Raw genomic sequence first — 25614 nt, 5'->3', positions numbered from 1 at the left:
CATAGGAACAAAGGCAGAGCTCCTGCCCACCCACTAGGGTAACCATTCTAACTAACCTCAATCATTAGAGACAGTATTAAATGCACCACAGCAGGCTGGGTGCCTTGAGAGCCTGAGGCTGGCTCTCAACAAATAGCAAAAAGCTTAGTTACAGCTGTATGTTTGGAAAAATCTTAATCATAAAGATTCCCCTCAAAGACTCTGAAGCAATTTGAAGTCTCATTGGTACCAGTAACCGTGACACACGGACTTGTGTTCGATGGCTATCAGCATGAGGTGCATCTTCACAAAGCAGAGCCTGGGAAGGAAGACAAGCAATTGTGAGGCAAGAGAGGACAGCGGAGCACCAGTTCACAATAATACGACGGACACTCTGTGCTCTTTGCCTGGGAGTACACCACCCCCTCCGCAGAGGGAGAGCCTCTCAAATATGGAATGTTCACTTGAAAGTGAATCCATCCTGGAGTAACGCAGAGCCAGTGCACCAACTGGGACAGAGATGAACCTGTCCCACACAGACTGTAAACCTCCAGGCTGCAGATACTCAGACTTATTCATCCTTATACCTTCTGTGTTTGTCACTGAGCCTGGTCTACAGTGAGCCCTTTGTGAACACTGGGGAAAGAATGCATTGCACGAAAATGAGGAAAGTGTTTCCCTTAACTTACCGGCAAACATCAGGAAAGCTCATTCCAGCAAAGTCATCAGAGAGGCGTTGAGTCAGGATTTTGTTCTTCAGGCCGCTAAAGAAATGTTTCTGCCAGGGCTCTTTAGGGCAGACCTGGAACACACAGTCAGACCACATGAGGCACAGTGATGTGGAAAATGGGATATTCAATATACAAATTGTGTATTCTGCTCAGCACCAAACCAGTACCCATTGCATTCAGGTTCCAGAAAGATTTGTCCTCGTGCTTAACTAGAGAAATGTCAAAGGAAGAACAAAAACTCTAACATACATCTCAACTATTTCCAGAATGAAGTAGGAGCGTCACGACTTAGTTCCTCCCCAGATGGCATCCACGCCTCCTGCTGGAAATTAGTTCTTCTTTCAATAATTTCAGCAAGGTAGACTGGTTTTTGAGTCAGGAACAATAAGATGGTAAGAATAATGTGGAATCTAACTTGTCTCCCCCTAGATATGGCTGTTTAAGATTTTTTTAAAGAACATATTAGTTTTCTACTCACTGCCTAACCATATACCACAAAGATGAAAATATTCATGACTTCTGCTCAGTATCAGAACCCTTCTTGGTTTAAATAAACTCAAAAAGCCATCCTGATCAATGGAAATGAGAACATAAGAACCAGGGCAGTGGTAGGCTTCTAGAGAAATGGGGGATGTGACAAAAGGATTTCTCTCATAAAAAGCTAAATGTTGTCTAACTGGGGGGCGGGGGGGGGGGCAGATGTTGCTGAGTAACTCATCTCTGACGTCTGTGTAAGACCCCCAGGGATCCTGTTTTGCTCTATTTGCATCCTCCTCATCCTCCTCCATCCACAGCCATAAGAATCACCACCACGCTGCTCTGATAGGGCACGACTGGCCCCTTAAAGCCCACAATCTCCAATGAAAGGCTGGAATTCCTAGGAACTCAGAAACACCATGGCAGTGGAGAGTTAAGGCCAGTTCAGAAACACTCCTCAGATGGCCATCTTGTGGTTTAGGAAGAACAAAACAGAAACAAACACACAAACAAAAAAATTGTGCCCTGCTAATAAAAAGGACCATCTCTTTCCAATACACCTCATCACTGTCTCAAGATGCAGCTGACTCTCTTGCATTTTCCCCCTTTCTTAAAGTCCTCTCCCGGTGCAGTTCAAGTCATGATGTCCTCGTGACCAAAGAAACTGGCTTAGTGCTGCTAATCCAAATGTTCCAGGTTTTGCAAGAGGGTAAAAAGTAACCATAGAGATGATGTCCTGAGTCAGTTTTTTTTTTTTTGAAATAAAGACTTATTTTTTATTTATTTTAACATCTTTATTGGCATACAATTGCTTTACAATGGTGTGTTAGTTTCTGCTATATAACAAAGTGAATCAGCTATACATATACATATATCCCCATATCCCCTCCCTCTTGCATCTCCCTCCCACCCTCCCTCTAGGTGGTCACAAACCACCGAGCTGATCTCCCTGTGCTATGTGGCTGCTTCCCACTAGCTATCTATTTTACATTTGGTAGTGTATATATGTCCATGCCACTCTCTCACTTCATCCCAGCTTACCCTTCCCCCTCCCCGTGTCCTCAAGTCCATTCTCTATGTTTGCATCTTTATTTCTGTCCTGCCTGTCCTGCCCCTAGGTTCTTCAGAACCATTTTTTTTTTTAGATTCCATATATATGTGTTAGCATACGGTATTTGTTTTTCTCTTTCTGACTTACTTCACTCTGTATGACAGACTCTAGACAAAACTAAAAATAGAACTACCATATGACCCAGCAATCCCACTACTGGGCATACACCCTGAGAAAACCATAATTCAAAAAGGGACATGTACCACAATGTTCACTGCAGCACTATTTGCAATAGCCAGGACATGGAATTAACCTAAGTGTCCATCAACAGATGAAGGGATCAAGAAGATGTGGCACATATATACAGAGGAATATTACTCAGCCATAAAAAGAAACAAAATTGAGTTACTTGTAGTGAGGTGGATGGACCTGAGTCGGTTTTTTAAAAATCAGAACGGGAAACAGGATGACAAGATGGATTTTGGATTTGGATAGTAGAATCGGGAGCATGAATAAATTAGTTAGATTAGATCTAATCTAAATTTAAGCTTAAGGCAATTCTCTGTGCCTAGAACCAACTGGAGATGCTCCTCAGACTACGATTTCTCACCATATAATCAACATAGATCAACAGAGTCAGAATACATGGCATTGACCCAAGGCTTTCTAATCTGACTGCCCAGAAGTTTTACAAATATTCACTCAATACCTGGAAAAAATCAGGTTATGAGTAGATCAGCAAGTCTTATTTCATAGATGCAGAAACTGACAGAGAAAGTTTAAGTGCCTAATCTGAACAAAATTGGACATAAGACACTAGCATCCTGATGGTTAAACCTAAGTTAATAGGTTTAAGTAACTCAATTAATTTTAGTTAATTAATTAATTACAGAATCTAAATCACCAGAGCAGAGTACAACATGAAAAAATCTTGCCCTGTTTAGAATTTCTGAGAGTTTCAGACTTCACTCCCCCCAACCAAAAACTTATCATGACCACAAATCTCTCTTAATTCCTATCTTCCAAAAGCCACCTTATGAATACTGACAGGTGACCATCATCACTGAGGAGGTTCCAACTTTAGATAAACAAACAATCAAAAAAAAAAAAAACCCCAAACCCAACAAACAACAACAGCAATAAAACCACAACAGGGCAGGTTGTACATCTCTTACCTTCTATATTTCCATGAAGGAGACAAAGTTTTCATATAGAGTTCACACTCTATTTTCTCTAGACACAGAGATTAAAAATCACAATCCTCACAACACATATTGCAGTTATCCTGCACTTTCTAAGCTTACAACACACAGGCAATGTCCTCACAAGCCATTTCCTGGGCTACACACAGTGACCACTAAGTGAAGGTTAAAGCATGTTTGCTGTATCGTCACCAAGGCTCATTCCTACTGCCTGATGGTCGATTTTATTTCTCTGTATATGGCATCTCCTCACATTCACAGGGGGAATTACTAGAGAATGCTGTGGTTTCCAGTTAGCATTTTGCTGACCAGAGTATCTCTTGAATCTTTACCTCTTTTGCTTTTCCTTAACAGCACCAAGGAAGGGACTAGAAAAGGTGTACAGATTTTTAAAAATTTACTGGACAAAGGAAATAAAGTGCAAAGAGAAGCCAAGAAGAAAACTGGGTATAAGAAGAGGCAAATGTGGACGCATAATTAAATGGAGAGAAAGGTGACTCTCTCTGGGAGGCTTTGGACAGTAGGATACCAGGCCCAGCTGAGAGTTAGAACACCTTTCCCAGAGCATTTCACAGGGAATGGCATTTGGAAGGCATACTATGTGCTACAGTATTTCATCCCAGTAGTCCATTTAGCCATTTATTTTGTCTCAAACAAAGGTATCAAAAGACCTGATGTAGAAGATTGGGAGAAGATATCTAACAGCCAGAGGCATAGGGCATAGTGGTGAGACTGAAAGTCAGACAATTCTACATCTGCTACTTACTAACTTACTATTAGTTAGCATCCATGACTGGGATACTACCTTGAAATATTGAGGGAAACACAATGTACTTAAAATGCATGACACAGTAGGCATTCAACATGTGGCTACTATTATTATTACTGCATAGAATATCCCAAAATGACCCGGAAAATTAGATTTTAATATTATTTGTAATATTATTTTTTAATGAATATAATTATTATTTCAATTACTTGGTATTTAACATATATTTAAATGTATGATTTCTCCACTAATAACATAACCTTTATTTATATTTCTACCTTCAATAACTCAAAGTGCTTCTACATTTATGAATACATTTACTGTCATAACGTCATGGATTGCTGGGAGGAAGCAGGGTTATGATTTCTTTTCTTTTTTTTTTTGCAGTACGTGGGCCTCTTACTGTTGCGGCCTCTCCCGTTGTGGAGCACAGGCTCCGGACATGCAGGCTCAGCGGCCATGGCTCACGGGCCTAGCCACTCCGTGGCACGTGGGATCCTCCCAGACCGGGGCACGAACCCGTGTCCCCTGCATCGGCAGGCGGACTCTCAACCACTTGCGCCACCAGGGAAGCCCATGGTTATGATTTCTATTTTGCAGGTATTCTTAGGCAACAATAAGATAAACAACTTCTTCAAGGTCAGTGTGGTACTTGGGACTTCAATCTAGATGTCTCAATCCCTTCCCAGCTCAAGTAGAAGTCAAATCTCATTTCTTGGGGCCTTCTTGCTTCCCTCAATTTTTATTTTCTATTTATGATATTAATTTATGAGGACATGGGGATAGAGCCAAGATTCAACATCAGTTTACAAGGTTACCTTCTTGTCTTGCTCAACAAATAGAGATGTTAGAAAGGTACATAAGCCTGGCACCAAACAGCCTTGGGCGATAAATCCGAGCTTTAATTCAGCAAAGCAGATGATGTTGTCTCCAGTATTCCAGTTCCAGCTGGGAATCTTTGGCAGAAACACCTGTTTCATGGTAGAAAGTAGTAGAAACAGACTTGTGGATACAGAGAACAAACCAGTGGTTACCAGTGAGGAGAGGGAAAGAGGGAGGGGCAAGACAGGGGAAGGGGATTAGGAGATACAAACTACTATGTATAAAGTAAATAAGCAACAAGGACATAATGTACAGCACAGGGAAGTATAGCCATTATTTTGTAATAACTTAAATGGAGTATAGTCTATAAAAATACTGAATGACTACGTTGTACACCTGAAACTAATACAATATTGTAAATCAACTGTACTTCAGTAAAAGAAAAGAAAGTCAAAGATTAGAAAGAAATATACCTCAAGAAAGTTCCCCGAATTTGCAATCATTTTGTTCGCTTGTTTTATGTTTTTGAAATATAATTAACGTATAACATTATATTAGTTTCAGGTGTACAACATTCAGTATTTGTATATATTGTCAAATGATGACCACAATAAGTCCAGTTAACATCCATCACTACTGTAATTACAAGTTATTTTTTCTTGTGATGGGAACTTTGAAATTCTATTCCCTTAGCAACATTTAAATATAAAATAAAGTATTATTAACTATAGTCACCATGACTCTTTTATACTAGAAATTTATACCTTTTGTCCCTGTTCCCCCATTTTGCCCACCCCCACCTCTGGCAACCACCAACCTGTTCTGTGAATCTATGAGCTCAGGGTTTCTTTTTTTGTTGTTATTCAACATATGAATGAGATCATATGGTATTTGTTTTTCTCTGTCTGACTCATTTCACTTAGCATTATGTCCTTGAGGTCCACTCGTGTTGTTGCAAATGGCAAGATTTTATTCTTTTTTATACTTTTTGAGAGGACTGTGTAGTCTGGTGCTTTTGAATGCAATGTTTCTGTATTTGTCTAAGTCATGAGGTATAATATGTTGTCTAAGGCCAATGTTTCCTTATTGATTTTTTTATCTGGATGATCTATCCATTGAAGAAAGTAGGGTATTAAAGTCCCCAACTATTATTGTATTGCTATTTCTCCATTTAGATTTGTTAACATCTGCTTTATAAATTTAGGTCCTCCTATGCTGGTGTCATAAATATTTACAAATGTTATATCCTCTTGTGGGATTGACCCTTTTGATAATGTAATGCCCTTCTTTTTCTCTTATTACAGTCTTTGTTTTAAAGTCTATTTTGTCTAATATAAGTATAGATTCCCCAGATTTCTTTTGCTTTCCATTGGCATGGAATCTATTTTTCCATCCCCTCACTTTCAGTCTGTGTGTGTCCTTATATCTAAGTTTCTTGTAGGCAGTGTATAGATGGGTCTTATTTTTTTTGTCTATTCAGCCACTCTATGTCTTTTGATTAGACAATTTAGTCCATTTATATTTAAAGTAATTATTGGTAAGTATGTATTTACTGCCATTTGTCAAGTGTTTTCTGAAAGTTTATAATTCCACTGTTCCTTTCTTCTCCTCTTGTTCTCTTCATCTTTGATTTGATGACTTTCTGTAGCAGTATGCTTAGATTCCTTTCTCTTTACCTTATTTACTATAAATTTTTGCTTTGTGGTTACCATGAAGCTTGCATAAAACAACTTACAAGTCTCTTTTAAGTTGATAATAACTTAAGTTTGATCACATCAAAAGCTCTATATTTTTATCCCCACAACCCAAGTTTTATTTTTGATATTACAATTTACATCTTTTTATTTTATGTATCATTTTACAAATGATTGTAGTTATTTACTACTTTTGTCTTTTAATCTTCATACTAGCTTTGTAAGTGATTAATCTATCACCTTTACAACATTAGAATATTTGGAATTTTCCTATATATTTACCTTTACCAATGAGACTTATACTTTCATATGTTTACCTTTTACTAATTACCCCTTTCATTATAGCTTAAAGAAGTTCCTTTAACATTTCTTGTAAGGTTTGTCTATTGGTGATGAACTCCTTTAACTTTTGCTTGTCTGGAAACCTCTTTATCATTCCTTTGATTCTGAATGACAACTTTGCTGGGTAAAGTATCCTTGGTTGGCAGTTTTTTTTTTTTTCTTTTAGCACTTTGAATATATTGTGGCACTGCCTTCTGGCCTGCAAAGTTTCTGTTGAAAATCTGCTGATAATATTATGGGAGTTCCCTTATATGTAACAAGTTGTTTTTCTCTTGCTACTTTTAAAATTCTCTCCTTGTCCTCAACTTTTGACACTTTAATTAGAATGTGCTTGATATGGGTCTCTTTGGGTTCCTTTTATTTGGAACTTTCTGGGCTTTGTGGATCTGAATATCTGTTTAGGAAAGTTGACAGCCATTATTTCTTCAAGTCAGTTCTCTACCCATTTCTCTCTCCCTTCTCCTTTTGGGACTCCTATAATGTGAATGTTGGTCCACTTGATATTGTCCCATAAGTCCCTTTAAGTTATCTTCACTCTTTTTCATTCTTTTTTCTTTCTGCTGCTCTGATTATGTGAGGTCAACACTCTATATCCTGTCTTCAGGTTTGCTGATCCTTTCTTCTACTTCCACTGGTCTGCTGTTGAACCTCTCTATTGTTTTTTTTTTTTTTTTTTTTTTTTGCAGTTCAGTTATTGTATTCCTCAGCACTGTGACTTCTATTTGGTACTTTTTAATATTTTCTATCTCTCTGTTGAAATTTTCACTTTGTTCATCCATTCTTCTCCTGAGCTCAGTGAGCATCTTTATGACTGTTATTTAAAACTCTCTATCAGAAAAGTAACTTATATCTTTTTCATTAAGGTCTTTTTCTGAGGTTTTGTCTTGTTCTTTTGTTTGGAAGATATTCCTCTGTTTCTTCCTTTTATTTGACTGTGTTGGTTTCTGTGCATTGGACAAAAAAGCCTCCTCTCCCTGTCTTGATGAGTGGACTTGTGTAGTAGATGAATCTTATTGTTCAACCCTGCCTTAGCCCTTGGTTGTTTCTCAAACCCTTGTCATTGTCCAATCTGCCTACTTTATTTTTAGTGGCTCCCAGTACTTAAGGGTGTGCCAAGACCTGTCCATGTCCCAAAGGGGAGGATCTCAGTCAGCACCTAGATTCAGAAAGACTGGACTTCAGACCATCAGGCAATAGCTTTTAAAGTATGTAAACATAACTCTTTCCAAATTTACATTTTTATGTAATTAACAATCTTAATGGGGCTCCAAATTTCACCTGCCACTGGCAAAAGCTTTTTGTGTGTAGACTCATTATAAAGTAATAAGTTCATATATTACTTAGATGAACTAAGTTCATTTAGTTCTACAGACTAAAAGGGGAGGAGACTGAACAGGCTATAATGTTACAATACCTTGTTATGGGACTGAAGTATCTGTATGATGACTCTGGTATTAGGGTAATAGTTCTTGATAGAGAGTACCCTACAAAAATAACAAATATGCTCATTAGTGATGTGCCATATCCAATGTCTTTATAATATAATTCAATTCAAAGTTAAGTTGATGTGTGGGTAAGCACAGGAAAACAGCACATTATAAAGTTCATTGTTATGATCTTTAATAGCACACACAGAAGAGTGCTACAGTTTTAGTGACTTAGTAAATTAAATCTATAGAAAGGTAAGCTTTTGGTATTAAGAGTGGTCTTCTGGGAGCAATTCTTGAGGAGGAAATAATCAGTTTCATATATTTTAGTCTTCAAACTCAAACACATTAATTACAGAAAAAAACAGAGACTGAATTGCTATCTATAGCTCAAAGTAGCTAACAGACTGTCTAATCCAACTTTCTTATTTTACAATTTAAGAAACTAAGATCTATCTTATATTTACTGTATGTTACAAGTTCTCAGCCTTTTCTTGCTTTTTGTAGAGTCACCTTCAGCTATGTGTATTTATTTTGCTCTGGGGGCTAACAGTTCATCTGGGTTAGGTACAATGGCATTGCCCTTACAATGACAGTTTGAATCTCTTACCACAAATTGAGTTCCTGCTCATAGACAGTTCACAGTTCAAGATGGTAACACTAACCCTAGCCATCTTGAAAATACTGCCAATAGTCAAAAGCACATCATACTGAACCATGCACAATCTTTCACTAGGACTACTGGAGAAAAACCCCAGTAAATAAAGTCTACGAAAAAGGTTCACAAACCACAAAGGCTGTCTTTAGTTTTGAGGGGCTGTTAGTCAGAATGGTGCTATCTGAACAGTTATCAGTTACTCGTATGCTTGCTTTTTAAATTTAGACAGCTATTATCCCTACAGAACTCCAGGAAAGTAAGTGGAGAAGCACATTGACACACAGTAAACTCTATTTTGACTTCCTTTTTCATACATCTGCACAGTATCCGGGGCCAAAAAATAAGGCAGAAACCTGGAATATGATGAACCCTGTGTTGTGATACATGACATCTGTTTAGTCCTATGCAAGGGGCTTTATTTTAAAAGAGGTAAAAATAAGACCAGCATTGGAGCATGTTAAGACACAGTGCCAGCTTCTTACCTCATAATGTTTGAAGTGTCTTCAGCATGTGAATCACTGCACAGAGGGTTGGCTATAATCAGGCATGCTTCTGCAGAGTCCACCTATTCTTCAAGATTAAACAACAGCCACCTTGTTAATTACATACGGGAAATGCTGACATGTTCCCCTTTGGGGTTTTCTTATGGTTTCATCATACAATTTCCAATAAGAAAGAGAGCACACTTGGGAAGGACTTGTGATAAGGATGTCTTTACATCAGAATCACAGTCCAGCAAATGCTGAAAGAGGCTGCATAGACGGACCAGAGTCTCCAACATAGATGTAGATTGCTTTAAAATGGAACAAGTGCATAATGATGTTTTTCTATCATCCAGAAACATCAATTTATGAGTAGTGATGGGTAATAAGATCTTTTTAAGTGACTTCCCATATATTTATTTACCTTTCAGAATAGCAAAAAAAATTACTGAAGTGGATCTTATAACCCCAAGTCGCAGGAAAGAGAAAGATTATACTGTGTCAATTTTTGCTTCAATTCTTTGTGTTGACTCTATAGATCTCTGCTTTAAAAAAACGGAACCTTTTGCTCCATATGATTGTGCGAAACCTAAAACATGAGAGGAAGTTGGCCTTGATCTTAAACGCAAGGTGTCTAGAGGGTTGGCTGTTGCTCATGTCTTTTAGTCTCAGCCTAATTGGGATCTCTGCTATTTTCCTTCATGCCTTTCCTATCAGAGGGCATATCAGTGTGTTTAGGAGAAGCTCATAAAAGCTGACAGACTCCTAGAAATCTGTCATCTGGTAAGAATCCCACTTGGATAGAAAGATCTAACACACTTCTGCTATCCACAACTTTTTCAGATCTCTTAGACTGATAACATAAAACTGTTCTAGATAGAGAATTTAGTGAAATTATTTAAATATAAATGTAGGTAAATAGTGAGGTCTGCTTGGTATCTGTCAAGAAGGATTTGGAGGTCAATTACTAACACTTCTTTATGATCAGTTTTTAAAGTTGAAAAAGTCCTATTTCCCCCAATTCAAGAGTCTGGAGTAATCCTTCAGGAAGAGCAATACACACTATTGTCTTAATTGCTGCAGCTTAGGAAAACGACAAGGAGGAAAAGAACTAGATCTCACCGCAACTCGCCTCAGATCCTCCCACTTCAGTGCAGATCCAGAAACGAAAGTTGTATAGGCCATGTAGCACTTAAATATGGTTTCCAATTCCAAAGAAGGAGGAACCCTGGACAAAGAACATAGTGCCAGATACGGAAAAAGAAGATAGGCTTTTGTTTAGAGATTGTTATATTATTTAGTGCACTTAATAAAAACTCTAATCTTCTCTTGGAAAACATCCATCCTCCATTATTAATCCATGTGCTTAGGTGATGTGGATACCACTAGCCTAATTCCAGAAATGGGTCTGAAGCTCAGGGGCAATCAATCACAGAGACATGAAAAAATACAAATCAGATTAAGCAAAAAAGTGGGGGGGGCGAATTACTAAGAACAAAGAAGTTCAGGATCAGTGAAAACATTTCAATTATTCAAAAAGACACAGCATTCTAAAACAACTATGAATTTAATAAAATAGCTTCTAAATATATGAAAAATTTTAACAAAATGAGAGAAATAGATGAATCTGCCACTGTAATGACAGATTTCAATGCATCTCTCTCAATTACTGACAGATCAAGGAGAAAAAATAATCATCAAGTTTGATATTTAGAAATTCTGCAAACAATATTTAAGATATCTAATTTAAATTTTTTTCACCTTTATTGAGGCAAAATTGACAGTTAAAATTGTAAGACAGTTAGTGTACAACATGATGATTTGATGTATGTACACACTGTGAAAGGATCCCTCCCATTATTTAATTAACACATCCATCACCTCATATATTTACCTTTTTGGGGGGTGATGACATTTAAATTCTACTCTCCTAGCAAATTTCAATTATACAATAAAGTGTTATCAACTATTGTCACCATGTTTTACGTTAGATCCTCACACCTTATTCATCTTAAAACTGAAAGTTTGTACTCTTTTTACCAACCTCTCCCTATTTCCCCCAATCCCCAGACTCTGGCAAACCATCTTTCTACTTTCTGTTTCTATAAGTGTGGCTTTTTAAAAAAATTCCAGATATAAGTGACACCATGCATTTGTCTTTCTCTCTCTGGCTTATTTCACCAGCTTATAATGCCTGCCAGGTTCATCCATGTTGTTGCAAGTGACAGGACTTCCTTCCTTTTTTAGGGCTGAATGATATTTCATATCATTCAAATATATATAAGTACTTATAAATATAGATGTCACAAATATTACATATACACATATGTAAAATTACATAATATATAATAAACATCAGCAAGCCTGGGAAATTATACAATATTATTGAGACACTAAATGAGATCTAAATAAGTAGACAACCATAGTATAGTCAGAGTTAGAAAGAATTTGTAACACAAAGAATCAATTTTAAACCAAAGTTTCAATTAGATTCCTCCCATCAATTTCCACAGGGTTTTTCATAGTTCATGATAAAATGATTATAAAATTTATATGACAGATAAAGGACCAAGAAGAGCTTGTCAACTATTGAAAAAAGAAGAGCAAGGAGGGAAAACCTGCCCTAAGATGTATAAGGATTAATTATGAATCTTTAGCAATTAAAAAAGTATAGCATTAATGTAGTAAGAGATAAATTGATTAAAAAAACATTGAATAGACCTATTTATACTGGTAGCATGTCAGATCAGTGAGAGGAAAAGGGTTTATTCAATAACTAGCATTGATAAAATGGTTATCTATGGAAGAAGCTGAAGTTTCATTCATGTGTCATGCCATAAAAAAACAAATTCCAGTATAATTAGAGATTTAAACATCAAAAAAATTAAAAATTCTTAATAGGAAACGTAATTAAATATCTTTTAAATATTGGGATACGGAAAAATTTCTAAACAAAAACCAAAAAAATCATTAAATACAATTGAAATGATTGAAAATTTGAACTATAATAATATTAAAAACTTTTGAATATCAAAATACTTCTAATACTCAGTGAAAAGACAAGTTATAAACTGGAAAAATATAGTTACAATTCAGATCACTGATGAAGAGTTAGTGTCAAGAATACATTAAGCACTCCTAGAAATTAAATAAGAAAAACCCCACAAACAATCCAATACAAAAACAGGTAAAATGCATCAATAGGCTTTTCACAGAAAGAGGAAACATGTATGGCTAATAAACATGAAGAGAAACTACATACTTAGTGATAAGAGGCTTATAAATCAAAACCACGATGAGATTCCACTTTACACTGATTCCACTGCAAAGATTAAAAAGTATGACCATGTCAATTGTTAGAAAGAATGTAGATGTATAACTACACAAAGTCCCTTACACATTGCTGATAAGCTTGAAAAATGGTGCAACCACTAGTAAAAAATGATATTATCTCTTAAAAATGAACATTCACATTCTTCACACCATTAAACCACCCTCCCCCACACACACACATACACAGACACTCTTGCACAGGTCCACTAAGAGCCATACATAAGCCATGTTAATAACAAAATTATTTCCAATAGAAAAATCTAGAAACAATGCAAATCACACCAAGAGTGGATAAATAAACTAAGGTTTATTCTGTCAATGAAATAGCATATAACAGTAAACAATTAACTACAGCAACACTCAGAAAAATGAGTGTATCTTAGAAATATAAAATGAGGAAAATCTAAGTACCACAAGATTCCATTGGTGTGATCTTCCTCCTGTAAAGTTAAACATAGCTAAACATTTTAAGACTGTACATAATTGCAATAAAACTATAGGAGAGATAAAGAATGATGATGATGTACAAAACAATTGAGAGCAGTATGAAATGTGGGTAGGATCATATAGTTAGATACGGGTTCTGTTCTAAATTTTGTCTTGATGGTGAGTTCATGTACTGGTGCTTAGAGCATTATTAAAAACAGCTACTTACAAAAACAAACAACCAAAATGTGCTTATGTATAAGTCAAGTACAAAGGTTGTTGTAAGAATTACGATAAATCCAATTCTAATTTCCCAACACTAAAGAAGAAAACTAAATCTAGTTATGCCATAACTCTGCTGAAAATCCTCCAAGAATTCAGAACTGATTCAGAGAAAAGGCAACTTCCTTAAAGCCAAATCCTTATAATAGACTATACAATACTTTTGTTATCTGGCCCACTATCAACTGCAATATTTGGAAATTCTCTGAACTTGTCAATCCTCTTGAGTAAAACTTCCCCTATTCCCTTAAAACATATGTGAATAGGGCCTCCCTGGTGGCGCAAGTGGTTGAGAGTCCGCCTGCCGATGCAGGGGATACGGGTTCGTGCCCCGGTCTGGGAGGATCCCATATGCCGCGGAGCGGCTGGGCCCGTGAGCCATGGCCGCTGAGCCTGCGCATCCGGAGCCTGCGCGTCCGGAGCCTGTGCTCCGCAACGGGGGAGGCCACGGCAGTGAGAGGCCCGCATACCGCAAAAAAAAAAAAAAAAAAACATATGTGAACAAGTGAGAGCTTTGCATGTTTTCATATATTAAACATCACTAGAGCTGGGGCCTTTGTTTTCAGGCATAGTAAACTAGATAATTTCAGCCAACCTTCTACTAAGGATATATAAAAATGCTGGATGAAATATAAAAACATCTAATAAATCATGAAAGACATAACCAGACCGTGAAGAATTTCCAGGCCAAAATCTGTAAGAAATCAAGGTCTTGGAGGTTAAGTCCAGTCCCCCCACCCCCCAAAGCATTTAGTAATTCAGAAGATACAGCTACCAAACTGAGCTAACATTCTGGTGATGTCATAGGGTAAGGGGTCCAAAAACTTCCAGCTCCCCTGACACACAAAATGAAGACTTTAATAACTTCTCCAAATTTTAACCTGGCATAACAAAGGTATGCAGGCAGAGAAGAAGTGAAAAATTGAATAAATTAGTTTTCAGATGTACTTTCATTCTGAGTTTGTCACCTGGGTAGTACAGTGAACCTCAAGTGTTGAATTTGGATTTACGTGGTCCTAAGGCACAAGTGCCCCATTGTACTTGGAAGAAGTAAATAAATATCCTCTCTGGGGACTTCCCTGGTGGTGCAGTTGAGAATCTGCCTGCCAATGCAGGGGACATGGGTTCAAGCCCTGGCCTGGGAAGATCCCACATGCCATGGAGCAACTAGGCCCATGAGCCACAATTACTGAGGCTGCACATCTGGAGCCTGTGCTCCGCAACGAGAGAGGCCGCAATAGTGAGAGGCCCATGCACCGCGATGAAGAGTGGCCCCCACTTGCCACAACGGGGCAAGAGAAAGCCCTCGCACAGAAACGAAGACCCAACACAGCCATAAATAAATAAATAAATAAATAAATAAATAAATAATTTTAAAAAAATCCTCTCTGGACGAATGTAATATTTTTCTAGGCTACCAGTTATTTCTATAAACATTTTTAATAGAAGAATAAGCACATAATCTAAGACAAAAAAGCACACAAAGGAAAGAAGATATTATGTGTAACAACCAGTGGAAACAACAGACAAGAAAAACCAAAGACTTAAGACATAGAATTACTGGACACAAACTACAACATAATTATGTTTATTTTATTGAAATGAATAAAAGGTAACCTTGGAAACACAAGCAACTATGAAAACAGAGAATATTTGATAAAGAACCAAGTATAAATTCTGGAACTGAAAAATACAATAACTCAAATTAAAAACTCAATGAATGAGTTTGTAAATAGATTAAACACAGATAAAGAGAGAAGTAGGAACCTGGAAGGTAGATCAGAATAAAGTATCCAGAATGTAATATAGAGATACAAAAAAGAGGAGAAATACAAAACAGAGGGTAAGAAATATATTTGGCACAGTAAAAAAAAGGACTAACATTCTTATAATCGAATTCCCAGAAAAGGAGGAGAAAGAACATAGTGACAAGGGCAATATTTGAAGAAATAATTGAAAATCTTCCAGAAATGGTGGAAAACACCAACCTGGAGACTCAGAAAGACTCATGAATACTAAGCACAATAAATTATCAGAAATTCAAAACTACACACATCATAGTAAATGTATAACATACTTTCACATTAAGTACAACACATAATTTTTTTAAGAAGATAATTCATGAAAGAAGATAGTTTAACAGACTTCTTAATAGCAAAAACCAAAGCCAGAAATCAACAGAATAATACTTTCATGGTTCTTAAGGATAAAATGTGGCAGCTTAGAACTCTATATCCATAAAATTATCTTTCAAGAATGAAAAGAAGGGGCTTCCCTGGTGGCGCAGTGGCTGAGAGTCCACCTGCCAATGCAGCGGACACGGGTTCGTGCCCTGGTCCGGGAGGATCCCACATGCCGTGGAGTGGCTGGGCCCGGGAGCCATGGCTGCTGAGCCTATGCGTCCGGAGCCTGTGCTCCGCAATGGGAGAGGCCACAACAGTGAGAGGCCTGCGTATCACAAAAAAAAAGAAAAGAAAAGAAAAGAAAATAGATGTCCTTACATTAAAAAAAAAAAAAAAAAGAGCTTGTCACTGGCAGATCTGCACTTAATTTAGGATAAAAATGGGCAAAAAGAAGCATAATAGAAAATAATAGGAAGAAGAATATGTATATATTAAATCACCTTCTGTATACCAGAAACTAACACAACGTTGTAAATCAACTATATTCTAATTTAAAAAATGGGCAAGATAACAGCCATTTCATAAGAGGGAACCCAAATGCCTTATACATATGAATATATGCTTGGCCTCATTACTAACCAGAAAAATGAGATTATAAACCACAATAAGATACACTGTCTTGCAAAACACTATTCCAAAGAACGGCTAAAACTAAAAAGACTGACGTTTCTAAGTGTTAGGTAGGATGGGAAGCTACATTTCCAAGCAGTAGTAAGGCTGTATATGGTAAAAGGAGCTCTCAGTGCTGCTGGTGGAAGTGCAGACCAGAAAAAACATTTTGAATGACTGACAGTTCTGTTACAGGAAGATTTACTACCCTGCAATTTAATGCCTGGGGAGCAGGACACATATATAAGAATTTTCAAAGCAACATTCTTCATAATAGCCAAAATAGAGGAGAAATGTCAACCAACAGTAGAATGGATTAAGAAAAATTGTGGTGTATTTATATAATGGAATGCTCTACTACACAGTAAAGAAAATGAATAGGTACAGCTACATCCAGCTGCAACAAGGATGAATCTTACAAACGCAATATTGAACTAAATAAATTTATATTCCACTTATGTGAGTTTAAAAACAGGAAAAACTTAAATATTCTAAATAAACATAGGAAATAGGACAATTAATAAATGTAAGATATAAAGTCAAGATCATAATTATCTCTAGGGACTAAAGATTGGGTTATAATTGGGGAGGGTTTTCCTGGGGTGCTGGCAATAGAATATATCTTGATTTGGGTGGTGGTTACATGGGTGTTCACTTCATAGTAATTCATTTTAATGTATACTGTAATTCTATGTAATTTTCTTTCTGAGTTATAATTTGGGATAAAGAGTTTTAAACATGCTGCTTAATTATTACCTTGCTATTTTAAAAATAAATGTAAGTTCTAAGATATTTTTTCTATGCTCCAGTGACTCCTGTGCAACTCTTGGGAATTTTTCACTCAACTTTTGTTCTTATGAGATTATTTAATGTTGAAAACGTTAGAAAACATTTATTGCTATGCATGTGATATATCTATTGGAAAATATTTAATGATAGACATATAAAAAGGAGGCGATCATTAAGTACTGGAAGAAAATTTGAGGAAATGTACTGTTATCAAAGACCAACATTTATTAGCCATGATGATATAAACACTGTCGCTGTAATTACAAATTAGGATAACTATAATGGAACAACTGAAGAAGGGAAAGTGGTGAAGAGGGTTGAATAATATACATCTGCAAAATATCAAGTGATGAATAAATACTGTGTACAACTGAGGAGTCAGAAGTGTGATAAAACATAGATTTAAACTTAGAAGAAATAGTTACCTCTGAGCAGTGAGACTGGAAACATAGGAAGGGGTTAAATATTTGGTGGTAAGTATTTTGCTATTTGATGTGTAAGTTATGTTCCTGTATTACTTTCCGGAATAGTACTATCTTCTGGATTCCTACACGGATCTGACCCATCCCTCAACAACTGCTGAATTAGGTGACCCTTACAGCAGCGGTCCCCAACCTTTTTGGCACCAGGGACCGGTTTCATGGAAGACAATTTTTCCATGGATGGGAGGTGGGGCGGTGGATGGTTTAGGTAGTAAGGTGAGCGATGGGGAGTGGCAGATGAAGCTTCGCTCGCTCGCCTGCCGTTCACCTCCTGCTGTGTGGCCCGGTTCCTAACAGGCTGTGGAGAGGTGGGTTGAGGACCCCTGCCTTACATGTTATGACAACGTGCCTGTGTGTACATGATTTTCATTTATCCTGATCAGCATTATTGTACCTTTCCAATCTGAGAACTGATATCTTTTTTCAACTCTAGAAAGTTTTCATCTTTTCATTTGATTGTGAAAAATTGCACATATACCAAGTGTATAGGATGTATGCATTCAATATAAAGAATCATAAATCAATATTTATGTACCCACTCAGGCACAATAACAATACAAACTACTCAAGGAAATAAATATCTCATCATTATTCATTGTTGTATATTCTCTAAGCCTAGTTATCTGGCTCTTCTGGATGTTTTGAGAGCTACATAATATCAATTTTTTTTTCTGTTAATTTAGCCATAGTTAGTTTTTGTTGCATGCTACTAGTTATCCTGAATTATAGAAACATAAATTAATATTTTATCTTTATGACATTTTATAATATAATATCTTGGATATTGTTTTGCTTTAAATAATAAGCAAGTAACCAAAGAAAGAAAAGTGTCAATTTCTATATCAGTTACCTAGGTTTGGGAGGGGTTTCTGGTAGCCATCTTTTAAAAAACAATCTACCACAGTCTTCCCTCTGCTGAATTCTATTTCTCAAGTTAAGTCAAAGGCCAGCACAGGTTTATTGAGAGGAGCAGCACGAATGTACAGTAAGGAAAGGTAATGTGAACCTCTGCACCAAAGGAAAATCTACCACAATCACAGACTGTGATAATTGCTTTAAAGCAAATAAATGGAGTGATGAGATAGGAGAATTAGAAGACGTTAATTTAGATACGTTGGCCAGGGAAGGACTCTGAGTGCTGGGAGATGAAAATAAATCAGTCACATAAAGCAGAAGAGCTTCTGAGCAGAAAGAACAGATCAATAAAGTAGCCTTTACAGAAGTTCAGGAGAGACAAGATAGGAACTTTGAACAGGGTTGTGAGAGTGGAGACAAAATGGTAGAATTAGGATTTATGTAGAAGATGCAATTGATGATGAACGTGTACACAGGGTTTGAGGGAGACAGTAAAGTCAAAGGCAACGCCTAGTTTTCTGTTTTAAGGACCAGCATTGATGAGGTCCCACTTGCTGAGACAGGAAAAGCTGTTTCCTTTCCTTCTTGTTTTTTAATGTTTAATTTTTTAATTTGCCTTGTGAGATGGACAAGTTGGACATTAAATCATGAGTTTACTTTTGAAAATGTTGAGTCTGAGGGGCCTTTGAAACACTGGGGTGGAAATACCCAGTAAGCAATTAGTTGTGTGACTATGAAGCCACAGAGAATGTCTAGTGGGGGACATCAATTTTGGAGTCTTCAGAGTATAGATGTAACTGACAAAATTCTAGATAGGCACTTCCAACATTTTGTACCATTTAAGAAATTTCATTCATTACCTTGACGAGTACCTACAATAACCTACATTAGTCTATGAAAATACATCAGCAGATAAAAGAAGTTACTTTCCACTCATTTAATGACTTCCTCTTGTCTCAGCTGGGTTACAATTATTAGTCTCTTATCACTGGTTTTAGCACTTTTTTTTTTTTACTATTTTTTAAGTAAAGATTCAAGTAATACACAAATTATTAAAAAGACAGGCATGACAATGATCTTGAAGCAGAACTCCTGGCTGTCTGTCAACAGCACCATAAGGAAATTCAAAATGCTTACTGGTTATCTCACACCTGAGAGCCCAAGTAACGGTGGGTTGAAAGTGTCAGAATGTAAAGAGAGTACAGTGTTCAACTATGAAATGCGTGAAGGCCGAGGTGATCCGATAGGCAATCCTCGATAAAATCAAAATGTCATTTCATATCTGGGTGACTTATTTAGTGAGTGATGTCTGGTTAATGGATTGACCATTTGGAAAAAAATAAAGAAGTTAGTTCCCTACACATTACACAAAGTCAATTCCAGAGAGCTTAAATAGAAAACATTTCAATATGAAAAACTAAAAATGCTAGAGAGATAGTTACTTAATTCTAGGACAGAGGGGTCTAGCATGTCAGAAAAGCAGAAAGCCAAAAGGAAAGAGCTGATGGATTAGAGTCCATGTAAATCGGATGCTTCTGTATTCGATTTACAACAAAAGCATGCAAAAAAGTTAAAAAGCAAAGGGAGAGGAAAAAAGTATTTACAACATATGACACAAAGCAGCTAATATAAAAATATAATGAGGCTTAAAAGTCAGCAAAGTAACAGAGGACCCTCCTCATAGAAAAGAGGATAAAAGAAATGAAGAGCCATTTCAAAAAAAAACACAAACCATCAAAACACACAAAAATTGCTCAATCTCATTAGCAACCAAAATGGTAAAATAGAACTTAGAAACCACGTTGCCTACTTAAAACTCTTTTTGTATTAAATAGGCATTTCCCAGTGTTTCACTGGGAAAAACATCTGGCAAGATATATTTTCAGAGGTTAACTCTGGTCATGAACTGCTTTTTCCTTACTTATTGCTTACTATTATTTCCGAATTTTAAGAATTAATACCACAAGGGCAATTTTCTTCCATTACAAATATTCACACATATTTCAAGTAGTCCCTGCCCATGGGTCATATAGATACACTTACTCTCCCAGGAAAACAATCTCAGTGTTGATCTCCCCTGCCTTATGGCGGAGAAAATTCCTCAGGAAAGCCGTCACACTGTCCACAGTGATGTTTCCACAGACCACAATGAACCTAGAAAGTGAAAACATGGGAGGTGGATCATCCCAGGAACAGAAGTATCTTCCTGTCTAGATTTAGAGATGGACAATTAGCTTAAACTTAGTTTGAAATAAAAGTTGGTATTTGATACCTCATTGTAGTTTTGATTTGCATTTCTCTAATGATTAGTGATGCTGAGCAATTTTTCACGTGTTGGTTGGCAATCTGTATCATCTTTGCAGAAATGTCTATTTAGGTCTTCTGCCCATTTTTGGACTGGGTGGGTGGTTTGTGTTTTTGATATTGAGCTGCATGAGCTGCTTGTATATTTTGGAGATTAATCCTTTGTCAGTTGCTTCGTTTGCAAATATTTTCTCCCATTCTGAGGGTTGTCTTTTCGTCTTGTTTATGGTTTCCTTTGCTGTGCAAAAGCTTTTAAGTTTCATTAGGTCCCATTTGTTTATTTTTGTTTTTATTTCCATTTCTCTAGGAGGTGGGTCAAAAGGGATCTTGCTGTGATTTATGTCATAGAGTGTTCTGCCTATGTTTTCCTCTAAGAGTTTTATACTGTCTGGCCTTACATTTAGGGCTTTAATCCATTTTGAGTTTACTTCTGTGTATGGTGTTAGGAAGTGTGTAAGTCAGAAATAGAAAAACAAATACTGTATGCTAACACATATATATGGAATCTAAAAAAAAAAAGAGGTCATGGAGAGCCTAGGGGCAGGACAGGAATAAAGATGCTGATGTAGAGAATGGATTTGAGGACACGGGGAGGGGGAAGGGTAAGCTGGGACGAAGCGAGAGAGTGGCAAAGACATATCTACACTACCAAATGTAAAATAGATAGCTAGTGGGAAGCAGCAGCATAGCACAGGGAGATCAGCTCGGTGCTTTGTGACCACCTAGAGGGGTGGGATAGGGAGGCTGGGAGGGAGACACAAGAGGGAAGGGATATGGGGATATATGTATGCATATAGCTGATTCACTTTGTTATACAGCAGAAACTAACACAACGTTGTAAAGCAGTTATACTCCAGTAAAGATGTTAAGAAAAAAAAGTTGGTATTTGTTCCACCTAGATTTTAAACTTAGAAACACCAAGGACTGCATCTCCAATATACAAAAGGAGCATAAGATTTCTGTAGGGAATGATTCCACACATTTAAATCACACATAGCTTTTCAGGCATTTAAGGATAACTATCGTAACTGCTAGATTTTTCTCGGTTATTTATAATTCATAATGGAGTTGCACGTGTGTTCATTTCACTTGATTTGCCACTTGACTCCTGGCTGGCTGGTGTCATCTTTCTCCACTGAGGAACGGCTGAGCTCGCAATGGCTCACTGATTTTCCCACAGCCAAACGCTATGGCTGAGGCAGCGCCAGCATCTAGGTTATTCTGGTTTATCTCCTGCACCTAAACATTATCCAGGACTCACAGAACAAGTGAGTCCAATGGAGAGGCATCTAGCACAGGTCCCCAGATCCATGCATGTAACTTCTATGGTGAAAAAGAGCTGTCCATTTCCTTAGGCTTCACATACATAAAGAAGCTATTTTCTTCCCATTAGTCATGTAAGAAAACTGAAAGCGTAATTTTAGCCTAAGTTAACCTTCTATTTTCCAGACCTTACTGGCCTGTTTAGCATGTGTGAGATGAACTGGGTTAGACTTCGGCTCATCTAGCTTATTTCATTGTTTCCAATATTTGTTTTTCATTCACTTCATTTTGTTACCTTCCTCTTCATACTCCTGGATCAATGTTGGTTTTTATCCAACTGTGCTAAGACATCACTCCAAAGGAGTTTATCTCCACTGCGCCTCTTTCCTCTAGAGCAGGTAAGAGACTAAATAAAAAAGAATCGCTTTGAATTTAAGATTTCCAATTCCTTATCTTCTTCTTAGGTAGGAAAAATCATAATGGCAATGGAGGTAACATATATCCACAGAGAAGTAGAGTAAAAACAACTCCAAATCCACTTCGCTCCTGGGAACAAACAGCTGTGCCGTGGACAGAGCAGGTGATCTGTGAAGGACTGGAGGACAGGCTGAAACCCCTCCTCCCTCTAGCAAGCCTCTTCCCATGGATGAGCTTTAGGGAAGTTGGGCTAAGACAACTGAATTGAATTATTTTAAATTCGAACTGTGACTTTAATTTGATCCATTATGTAAAGTTAGCCATGAGTCAACCACATGGTTAAAATGAGTAAGACAATCAGTAATGGATATAAGAGAACAGTCTGAGATAAGGAATGTACAAATATTGGCACAATCAGCATGTGACACCGAATGACAACATATCTGTCATTCTAGTTTATTGAATCCTCTTATGAGCATCTAGATGGTCGTGTGTATCAAGTAGCAAATATCTTCTCATGGTATTTATTCCAGCATGGCCCTCTTTAGTGAATGAGGACCTTGCCAACATATCCACCTAGGCCAGGCAATAGTGTTTCGAAAGGGAGAGTGACTTAGTAGAATACCTCAAACTGTAGAAATTATACCTGAAAGCTACTTACTTCTTTCCTTTGACCACTTCATAGGAACTGGTGTACTTCCTCTTGTTACCAAAAAGCTCCACCATTTCAGGGACGTAGTTCGCAAACAGAACCTAAAATGATCGGCAAATAAAACCTGAGGTCTCATTACTTCCAAGGATACTCCAAAATTCCAAGATTACAAAGGAGAAAGCAAGTACGTAAAACTTTTTCTCTTCTAAGAAGGGCATGACTGGGAACTGTGCTTTTAAAGGGAGACCAATTTTCTTCCCTACTTCAGCCTTTGGATTTGGTTAAAATTTAATAAAATGCTTTTCATCCTTCAAAAAGATGAAAGCAAATGCAAGCAGTAAGGCAACCTCCCCACCCATTTTGTCCTGTCATCACTTCTAACTGCCTTTCTGACTCTTTCACTTGATACTATTTGGGACTTGGGGAAAAAATAAAGCATATGGGACAGAGTAGGGCTAAGGGAAAATGACAGAAATGAGGGGATGTAACAATGACATGGACAGGGGGATATCAGAAAGGTAGAGTGGAGAACTCAGTGATGGTTATTAAGGAATTGCCATTAAAGTCACTAAAAGAAAAGGAGGCTTCTTTTGTCCTTGACACACTCGTGAACCAAGCACAGATGTTCACTTTATCTGTGTAGTAAAATGCTGGTTTAGAGAGAGTTTACTCATTTGGGCTGGAAAGAACACAATTTCCTGCAGAAATTTTCTCAAATCCCCTTCCTCTTTGGAAGAAAGACTATAATCCAAAGGGCAAAAGATGAAGGAAGATGCGGTTGCTCAAATCAGTGCAGAGGCTAATTAGGAAAGTCTGATCTCCTTTGTCTACCACCCTCATCCCTGGAAATCGAACAATTACATCATGTGCTCCAGGGGATGCAGTTTGGAAAATATGGGGTTCACATATCTCTTCATTTTCATTTGACACCCGCTCTGAATAATGCAACATTCACTCTCAAACCTATATCCCTTTGTTTCTCACCATTAACCAAATGTTTTTGGTTTATGTAGCAATATTCAAAAGATATAAAAATATTCGTCACCAAACTCCCCAGGGTGAAGAACATGATGAAGGTCCGTCCTAGGGATGTCTTGGCCACCACATCTCCAAAGCCGACAGTTGACGTTGTTGCCATGACCAGGTAAATGGACTCAAAGTATGAAATATTTTGTGAATTTCTACCTTTGAGCCAGGGATCACCAGAATTTTCTACCTGTCCAAAGAGAGAGGACTCAGGAAAGGTCTCTGAATGGAATCCAAGGAAAAAATTTATAAAGAATAAGCACAACTTTCGATTTGTTTCATTTAATTCAATCCAAATGAAAAGAGTAAATGATTCCCAGGTCGCTGTGAAGGGTTTGCAAATTGTGGGTAGTAATTGTGAAGTCTTGTTTCCCTTCATGGTGATTACTGCTCAAATCTGAGGGGTGTGTAGCTTGAGCCCACAGTGGAGATGCTCAATGGGGGGAATGGCTGACAACATCTCTTTTCCTGTGGGCACATCCTCCCATCCTGGAGCCACGGGATTCAGAGGCTGTCAGACTGAGCAATTATTATTCACCCTCATTTTACACCAGATCAGGATCATCATGAAGGAAAGCAGCACTTAAATGGGCTTCATCTCAGTGAGCTTAAGAGCATGCATGCTGGAGTCTCAGGAAGAGCAAACAAGTTTTCCAGATTACTTTCCTCTCTCCCTGCAAAAATCTTTTCAGTGATAAAAAAGAAACTCTGAAATAAGCTACAAGGATATACTGTACAATATGGGAAATATAGCCTATATTTTATAGTAACTATAAACAGAGTATAACCTTTAAAAATTGTGAATCACTATATTGTACACCTGTAACATATAATATTGTACATAAACTATACTTCAATTAAAAGAAAAAAAAGAAACTCTGGAAAAATCTTCCTCTGATTTTCCCTCTAAATCTTCACATTTTAAGAAACCTAGGTTTATCCGATTTTTTTTTTACCTTAAACAAAAAGAGTAACTTAGGCAATGGCATTACACTTTATAGAATATATATATAAATTTATACATATATATCATTTGTTAGGATATATAACAAACATTAATTATATAGAATATATACAAAATTTCCTTTATGTTTCCGTTTTTAGACATTTTTTCCCAAAATAGTACTTATTTCCTAGATGTTTTCCATTTCCACTTTTCCACGAGAGACGGTAAAATGCTAGAGATGGCTAGGGAAAGTAGGTTTTTTGTTTTGTTGCTAAGAACCAGAATGAAACCTGGAAATAATGTGCTTTGCTTAGGCGTTCGATCACCTTTTTAAAGTGGTGTGCCAACCGCTGCCTCCTTCTTAAGTTGGATGAGTAGGTGAGGAGTGTGGGGTCCTCTAACACTCCACTCCC

General features: G+C 37.2%; 1 protein-coding gene across 1 annotated transcript in view; it reads right to left on the bottom strand.

Moving 5' to 3' along the window:
- Window positions 1-25614, bottom strand: part of KCNU1 (potassium calcium-activated channel subfamily U member 1) — a 128994-nt gene that overhangs the window by 81478 nt on the left and 21902 nt on the right. Inside the window, 9 exon segments of the mRNA XM_060086060.1 lie at window positions 230-298; window positions 669-781; window positions 5028-5180; window positions 8482-8551; window positions 9635-9717; window positions 10757-10862; window positions 20637-20747; window positions 23239-23330; window positions 24275-24445. Of these exon segments, the coding sequence (XP_059942043.1) occupies window positions 230-298; window positions 669-781; window positions 5028-5180; window positions 8482-8551; window positions 9635-9717; window positions 10757-10862; window positions 20637-20747; window positions 23239-23330; window positions 24275-24445 (968 nt within the window).

The sequence above is a fragment of the Mesoplodon densirostris genome, chromosome 20, assembly GCF_025265405.1.
Source record: "Mesoplodon densirostris isolate mMesDen1 chromosome 20, mMesDen1 primary haplotype, whole genome shotgun sequence".
Lineage (NCBI taxonomy): Eukaryota > Metazoa > Chordata > Mammalia > Artiodactyla > Ziphiidae > Mesoplodon > Mesoplodon densirostris.
The sequence above is the reverse complement of the archived record's forward strand: the minus strand, read 5'-3'. Positions and strand labels throughout refer to the sequence as shown.